Here is a 9,075-nt window from a genome sequence, read left to right as displayed (position 1 = left end):
ACTACAAGAACATGGCGATACAAATAAAAATTAAAGGCAACAATGTCAAATAACAGTAATTAAACAACTGAGCAATGGCTTAACAGCCTTAATTAAGAAATATATAATAAATCCAATACGTTCATCAATCTGCTTCATCAAAATGCGCCTGCAATTGCTGGACTGTGTTTTTGTTTAGTTGGAATGCTTTGGCAAGAATATCAGCAGATATATTAGGATTGGCTCCGAATACAGCGTTTGCGATGGTGATAACCCCTGGGTTTTGGCTGCTAAGAGCAGCAATCACTACCGCATTATCATGTCCAATATTTTGTTGGTAGTGTATAAGACCTTCCGGGAACACAAACACATCACCTTCGTTAAGGACTTTGGTGATATGACGATTTTCTGTATTTGAAGTGACAAATCCTACCCTCAATGTACCTTTGATAACTGTCAAAATTTCAGTAGCACGGGGATGTGTGTGTGGAGCATTGATTCCATATGGTGCAAAGTCGATACGAACAAGAGAAATGCCAAGCGTGTTGAGTCCAGGAATCCTAGCAACATTAACTGTGGTTACATTTGATCCAACTTTATTGGATGATGTGTCACCAGCTACGTTCAATCCGCTAGTAAAGAAGTCGTTTTCGGTTACAACCTTGGGGTCCTTACAAACTAGTCCGTTCACCAAAACTGAAAAAAGAAGCAAGTCTGTCAGATGTTTGTAGTGTACAAGTAAAATGTAGACAACAGATAATATGAAAATGAGGTAGTTACGTCAAGAATGCATGCATTTAAAATATATATATACCTGGGCTATTTGCATCAGCAACACAGAAATCCTGAAGAGGATTATTATCAGTGGCCAGAGCAACAAAGCAAGTCATACTACTTACAATTAAACATATGAAAACAAGTTTGGAGCCCCTTGAAGAATCCATATTTGAAAACTTTTGGTTAAAAAAAATGCTAAGAGACCAAATGATGAGTTCTGAGAGTTGAGTTGTAAAGATACGGATCTTGTCCAAGGCTTATATAGAAAACTTCTACCAGGGAAAGTGTGACAGAGAGGATAAAATATATACAAAATTGCTTACCTATGGCACTGACATATTCAAGATACAGAGAAGTAGTAAAACTATATATGTAATTGGCATCTGTTATTTATTTATATTTATTGTTGTGACATAACTTGGTTGAAAGTCTATCCAATAGATCATCTTTAACTAGTTTTTAAATGTATCAGGTTCACTGCTTCTAGTTTCCTCAAGAAACAATAATGAAAAAACCAAGTAACTCAAGTATGTTTTTCAATGTTAATAACAATATAGCTAACTAGTCAGCTTCTGAGCAGATATTCAAATTGCAATGTATTCAGCAAATGATTTTGAGACAAATTCAACCCGCGTCTAAGCTAATTCTCCTGCAGCTGGTAAAACCTTTGCATGTGTTTGAATCAGTTTTACCTGCTTAATATATAATAATTCTCCTACGCTGCTGCCCCAAAAGAATGTTTGCCGCCTAGAGCAATTCCAACCATATGGTCGGAGCAAGTCTTATACGTGCTCTTAACTTCAAATATAAAAAATGATAACAAAATTTATAATCCAACAATATCTACTTCCTTAAATCACTAATTTCTTTTATTTTATAAAACCCTAATTTGTACCCTCTTTGTTAACTCAATAACTTTGTCAGTGTCAGCCGTTTATTTTAAAATAGTTTAAAAACCGGGAGATGCAGTGCTGCTATGCACGGGTCTTTTAGTAGTAATATATTTTTATATTATTATTATATATAATTTTGATGTATAAGTAATTAAATACTAAAATATTATATATATACGATTCCATTTATATAAAAATAATATAAATATTTGGTATATAAAAATAAAAAAGGAAAATATTACATATAGAAAGTCATATAGGAATAAAAAAAAGAATAATAATCATATATTTAGAGCTATAGTAACATTTAAAAGGGGTGAAATTAAAGTTCGTAAAACCGAAAATGGTGAAACCAAAGTACCCTTAAAAATGGATTCCCTTATTAATTACAATGTACAAATGATTCTAATTTATTATTTTAATAAAAATAAAAGAGGGAAAATAGAAATATCATAATTATAATATGATTCCAGGAATCTATATTTCGTTAAAAAATAACATAAAAATCTATATGAAATAAAAATCTAGGGGTCAAACAAAAATACAGCGTAACCGTACTAAAATAAAAACAAGTATCTACCAAAAAATAATTTAGAATTCTACTGATATAGAATTGTAATCATAATAAGGTTTGAACAATCTTTATTATTTTTAAGGGGTGAAATCAAAATACAGTATTTATAATATCCATATTATTTTTATTTAAAATGAAATTCTACCAACATATTAAGTATTCTAAATTAAAATATTTCAATTTAAACACATGACCTATTTACTTGGTCGTGATTTATATTTTTCGAAACCTATTTAGTTGGACCAATATATGAACCTATATATTTTAAAATATAATTAAAAACAGGATTCAAACCAATAAAAAAATAAAAAAGTATGGCTTATAAAATTCAAAAAATGGGTAAAAATAAAGGATTTTTTCATAAATACCCAAGTTTTACAAAATTTTTGCAAAAATACTATCACTTTTTAAAAATATTTGCTAAATACTTGCAATCATTTTTGCAACCACGTTTGCAACTTGAAATTATAAAAAAGAATTGCAAAATTATGTTCCGTAAATTGAAATCATATTTACGGCATAAAATGTAACATAAAATACAACCTAAAACAGTTACACAATTTACACTAAATTACAACCTATTATACAACATCGTATTTTTGTAAATATTTTCAGAGTAAAATGGTATTTTTTCAAATCTTTTCAGAAGTTAGTAAAACCGCGAATAATTTTACAAAAACTAGTATTTTTGGTAAATTTCCTAAAAATAATATATACAGAATTATAAGTCATATAAGAATAACAAAAATAAAAACAATAAACTTAGAGTTGTAACATGAATCATAAAAGCTGAAACCAAAAGTTGGTAGAAATAAAAAATAAGTGAAACCAAAATATTACTTAAAAAGAGATTTGTTATTAATAAAAGTTATTAATTATAAATAGATATAATTAATTAATAAAATGTAATTGAATGAAAATAGGTTTAAAATTGTTCTCGCATATAGTTTGGAGAGCTAAACTGAAATTCGAATTATGTTCGAGAAATTAAAAGGTTAGTGTTGTGAAATGGAAAGGTTTGAATACAGGAGAGAAGACGAAAACGAGTGTTATGCGTAATTGTAGATTTGTTAGAGTTGTTCATGTTGTATTGTCATGGATTAAGAATGAAAAGTATTGTGAGTAGTGTTAGGTATCCCAAATTTATTATCCAATTTTTTTATTAAATGACAGAACAAATATGTGACGCATTTTGATTTGGGGACGCATATGTATATATGCATGGTCCATATCATTATTTGGAAATTTAGTAATTACAAAGTTGACACATCAGTATTTAGGAAAAATTTTGGTAAATATATTTAAGGTCTCTATCATTTTCCCAGTAATATATAATTTTTTCTAATTTTTTTTCTTGAAAGTAATTAAGTAAGGGCATTTAAATAAATTTAGCAAGAATTGTACGATAGACTAATTATCAAATTTTCAATTTGGAGTAGAGTTTTTTTAACGACTTTAATATAAGTTAAATTATAATATAGTAAAATTAAGTAAGGTAAATTAAGTAATTTCAGTGAGTACAAACCGACTACCAACCTTTTGATATTTTGTCTATCATAATATAGTATAAATTTTCTAAACAAAAGTTTTTGAAATTAATTAAGTCAGGTTATTTAGGTAAATTTAGCAAGCATTGTACGATCGACCAATTATCAAATTTTCAATTTGAAGTAGTCTTTTTTAACGACTTTAATATATTTGATTAAGAATATACTAAGATTAAGTAAGGGCAATTAAGTAATTTCAGTAAGTACCGACCTACTATCAAACTTTTAATATTTCGTCTATTATAATATATTATAGATAATTCTGCAAATATTTTGAGAAATTAAAAGTTTGGGCTCACAATACAAGGAGAAAGGGCAATTGTGATAAAAGTTAGTAAATTTGTTTCGAAAAGCTAATTTTCTGACAGAAAATAATGATTCTTTCACATACTTTGTGAAACATCTATTCTGTCATAAACACTGAATACTTAATTAAATTATTTTCCGCTTGCCATGTCCTTATAAAATTAAGCTCAAACTACTAAGATGCTCTGGTATTGCATATCGCATCTACTAAATTATATTAAGAGGAATAGGCTCTTAGATATATATTTTTTACTTTTATTAAATAAATAATGTGATACAGCTACTTACACTACAAGAAATAGAGTCATTTCCGGCCGCATAATACTAACCGAACCAATATATAAATGGGAAGAAAATGACTAACATTTACAATCGATCGGAATTACAAAGGAATTAATGATCTATTTTTAGTGACCGATTATTATAATCGCAGTCAAATTTGGTTGATTAACCATTGACATATCTTATTCCGACCAATTATATCGACTGTTGAGCAGTTATTAAAAGATTAAAAGAAAAATGATCAATTAATATGATTAGAAAGCCAAATTATAATTAACCGATCCTTGCCATGTTACTACGTCGTAAAGACCGACCAATACATAGTTCGATATTTCGGTCAATATTGTGCTGTGGTTTTTTAATTATAACATTAAAAATTTAAAATCCCTTACTTTCTCTACCTTGACAACCCCTCTTTCACCTGGTTAACATCCCTCTCTCTCTCCCTTTCTCTAATTAGCTTCGGAGACTTTGTCTCTATGTCTTTCTCTTATACCCTCTGTTTCTTTCTCACTATTTCAATTAAGGATTATATATTCTTGTTTTAAGAATTTAAAATTAGGTATATTTATGTTGATGAATGTAAAATTCAACCAAAAAAGTAAACAATAATTAGGATTAACTTGTCTGATCAGATTGCGATCCTTATTTCCTAATACCGAGCGACTTTGGACCTAAAACGACCACTCCAGCGTTCGGTAAAGGCCATCTTTCTTTTAGTGTAAACTATTGAATTGCTAAACTACTATTCTCCATATACCACAACTTCTTCTAAATAAACTTAGTAGATCATCTAAACTTTTTAAGCAATGCTATATACACAAAAAAATATTCAAAACTTTCCCAAAATGACACCTGTCATCTTTTTATTCGCGAGATTTATATTAATAAACGAGGGTCCATTTAATTTATCAGTAAATATCCAATAACATGATGATAACTCATCATTCCAGTTCGGTCTGGGGAACGATTTTTGTAAACATAGCATTTTTCTTAATATTTTTATTATAAGATACTTCTGATTCCCTTTGTTGCATTTTTTTTGATTAAGTCATGTACATAATTTAGGAATATTTAATTTATTGATTACGATTCCAAGGATTCTTAAAAATAGTTGGATCCTGAAATTTTGAGGTATATAGCAGCTACAACTCTTCACCAGTGATTTAAAAAAAAAATTGTTCGCCTTAGTGCTCTCTGGAATCAAATTCTACCTTCTACTCGAAAAAATGTCCAAAGATATAGCAAAGAAGTAGAAGGTCAGAGGTTTACTGTGAAAGTGTTTTAGAGAAGACATGTATCGTATGCTAAAAACTAGTTGTAGGCCTCGCTAACAGGTACAGATTTACTATGTCTCTATATTCTGACTAAAAAGGTTCCGGAAATGGTGAGAGCATGGCTCGGGCCTATATTTTCCTCATGCAAAGACGAAGATAGTGCTTTTGACCATTTATATTTTATAACGATGACCTTGACCAAGATATAACTTATCTTGAAGTGGAAAACTGAAACACCACAAAATTTACTTTATTTGATTAAACCTTGAGATATTACTTTTTTACATAAAATAGCTTAGATTTCCAGGACGTTCAAGCCATATTACTACATAAGTTTCAACATATTTGTACAAACAGTAAAACGAAATGGTCCTGACCAACTTAAACAAAACAATTAAACCTGATACATACTATACCAATACTATAAACTTCAAAAAATTTAGTCATTTGTAGATTCCTAAGAAAACAAGTCAATCCAAAACTTGATGCTCCATTTTTTCCATTCTTCTTCCTTTAGTTGATCCTTTGCTTTTATCGAATTTGGTTGAACAATGAGTATAATCGATATGAGCGAAAAAAAGCGCAATAAGTTTTACTATCCGGAGCATAAAGTCGGAAATAAACATAATACGAAGAATGAAAATAATAATAAAGACAAAATGTACGCACTTATCAGACAAGATAGTACTTACACAAAATACTCTAAATGAGTTATCAAGTATTTCTTGAGCAAATTTAAAATACATTTCTTTGCTAACGTAGACCAAGAAACTGAGTGATCCTTCGATCATTTAGGACTAAATTTTTCCATAATGCAATATAGGGGTAAGTCCTTGTTGATACCAGTATTCTTTAAGATTACCTAATACTACCCTTCCATCTCCCTCTTCCAAATACCTGCGTACTATCATTTTTAATTTTCTTTTGGCCTTAACTCCCACTCTATAAAATTACCCAGCTTATATATATATATATATATATATATATATATATATATATATATATATATATAGAATATTAATAACTAGATTAGTCATCACTAAATAATCATTTTATTGACACATTTAAATATAGGACCAAATATTAGATTATAAAATATAACACTTGTCAAATCATATACCTCATTTAAAAGTATAAGATGCACTTGAATAAATATAAAATCAAGTGTTTTGAAAAAATGACTTATAATGTGAAGTATAATATTTAACTTATAAAAATTTGAAATGATTGCAAGTCCCAAAATTTAAATTGATATAAGTAAAATATAATTATTATTATTACCATTTTTTAGATAGGGTCATTACATTCACCCCTCGTCGAAAGGATTTCGCCCTAGAATCTACTATCTCGACACCTATGTAATATGCAATTAACTTGGTATTTGATCGCAACTAGATAATTTGTCTTAAGAATAAATGTAGTACCAAAATTAATCACCCAAATATGTTTTGTCTCTAATAAAATTATAGTCTAACACAACTTATTATAGAGTATTCTTCAGGAATCTATCTTGCACTATAAGACTACTATATGGATCAAAACAAATATCTGACTCTATTTTTCCGCTAAGATTTAGTAATTGCAGATTACCAAGAACTTGTCATCTTGATTAACTATGACGTGCAACATTGCAAGACCAGACCATGACCATTTCTTCTTCTTGTATACCCTTGATAAAATAATCAATAATGGCAGACTATTGCTATTATGACAGACTCAAGTGATCAGTACTGATGAAGTGCCCAGACTAGCGCGCTACTCTTAGTACATCTACCAGTAGGATACACCTCATCTGGAATATTTTTTTTTTCTTTTTTTTGCCAAGGTGACTTCAATATTATTTATTAATATTTTTATCATCCCAACCGAAAAAATTCAAGTTCTGCTCTTAACCTGCTTGTTAGATAGGAAATTCTAATTTATTTAATACTAAGACATGCTACAAAACTAAACTTCCAAGTCTTGAAAAACTTTATCCAATAGTGTTGGAATTAATCTAAATGTTTTAATTGTTTTTAATTCTTTGAATAAATCAGATGTACTAGCGTGTATGTCGTAGCACGAATATGTATTCATTGTTAGTAGTTTGTGTTGTAAATCTCACTAACAAATATAGAAACAATAATCAGCCCCGAACTGGAGACATCGCTCCTCAGTCCGGTCCAGCTGCTTCTGCTTCTTCCGAAGCTCCTTTCGGGACCTCTTCAGCTGGACGTTTCGATGGGAAATCCTCTGGTTCTCCCTCTCTAGCTCGGTCTCCAGCCGAGATCTATCCTTCTTCAGCTCAGCGGCTTCGACCTCATTCTGGGCTTTCACCCGTACAAGTTCCTCCTCGGCCGTTGTAGCCCTCCTCTCCGACTCCTTCACCGCGGCCATGCGAGTCTCCATATCCTTAACCTTATCCTCCACGGTTGCGGCCCAAGGGGCAGCCTGCAAAAGGACGACAAAAATATTACTAAAGGATTCCGAAAGGAAAAAGATGGAAGAAAAATAGAAGATTAAAAACATACCAAGGACAGGAATGACAGAAGCTCCGTGCAGGCTTCGGTAGCAGAGGCCGAAGCAAAGGTCGGAAGGTCGACCGGGAGCTGAAGGCCATGGCAGAGATCCGAAGCCACCTCCTTCGTGGATTGCCGGGCTGGGTAAACAGTATGGTCGGACGTGAGCACGCCCCACCCCGGGAGATAAGAGCGCACAATCCCCTCCTTGCTCCGGGTCCTCTTGGAAGGGTTCCCCTCTCCCATGTACTCCAGATCGTCCCCCTCCTCGGCCTCAGAAGCCACTCGAGATTGACGGGGCGGCGAAGGCTTCTCGGTCTGGGCCCTTTTGCCTGTGCCCTCCGAGGGATCGGGCGTAACCCCCATATCAGCAGCCTTCTTCGCCGCCTCTTCGGCCGCCCTCTTCTCGGCTGCCCTGGCCTTCTTTCTCTCGATCAGGGCCTCCCTTGAAGACACTGAAATAAGAAGGGAAAACAAGTCAGTTCAAGCATATATATAATCGAATGCATAATAAGAAAAAGCAAATACAGGTGCTGGGACAAAACTAAAGAAAAGACCAAGGAAGAAGTTTTGTTACCCCCACCCCACAAGCTGAAGAGCCAGTCCTTGTCCCTGAACTCTCCAGGACCCAGCTTCTTCACATTGACGTCTACCAACGCCGTGTATCTTTCCTTCTCCTCCAAGGTCAAGCTCGGCATGAGAAGCAGTGCGGGGTTTACATCCCGCCAAACCGACATGGCCGCCAACCCTGGACCACTCACATAACACCAATGTGTGTGAGTGGATTTATTGTTCGAGTTGGTCACCGTCCAATCAGGTCGCCCTGCCCGACGGGCGATGGTGTAAAAACCAGCACTCTTCGGATTCCTCCTGAAATCGTAGTGGTACCAGAATAGGCGAGTGCTGGGTGCGATCCCGGCGTAAAGACACCTGTTCTGAAAA

General features: G+C 32.6%; 1 protein-coding gene across 1 annotated transcript; it reads right to left on the bottom strand.

Annotated features, from left to right (window-relative positions):
• LOC141667807 (putative germin-like protein 2-1) lies at window positions 1-968 on the bottom strand. The gene is made up of 2 exons (XM_074474429.1): window positions 794-968; window positions 1-675 (listed from the first exon to the last, which is right to left on the bottom strand). Exons 1-2 carry the CDS (start codon window positions 921-923, stop codon window positions 125-127), a joined length of 681 nt encoding a protein of 226 aa, XP_074330530.1. The 5' UTR covers window positions 924-968; the 3' UTR covers window positions 1-124.
• Window positions 969-9,075: the final 8,107 nt, after the last annotated feature.

Source organism: Apium graveolens, chromosome 6 (genome assembly GCF_009905375.1).
Source record: "Apium graveolens cultivar Ventura chromosome 6, ASM990537v1, whole genome shotgun sequence".
NCBI classification, from domain to species: Eukaryota; Viridiplantae; Streptophyta; class Magnoliopsida; order Apiales; family Apiaceae; genus Apium; species Apium graveolens.
This window is presented reverse-complemented; position numbering and strand designations above follow the sequence as displayed.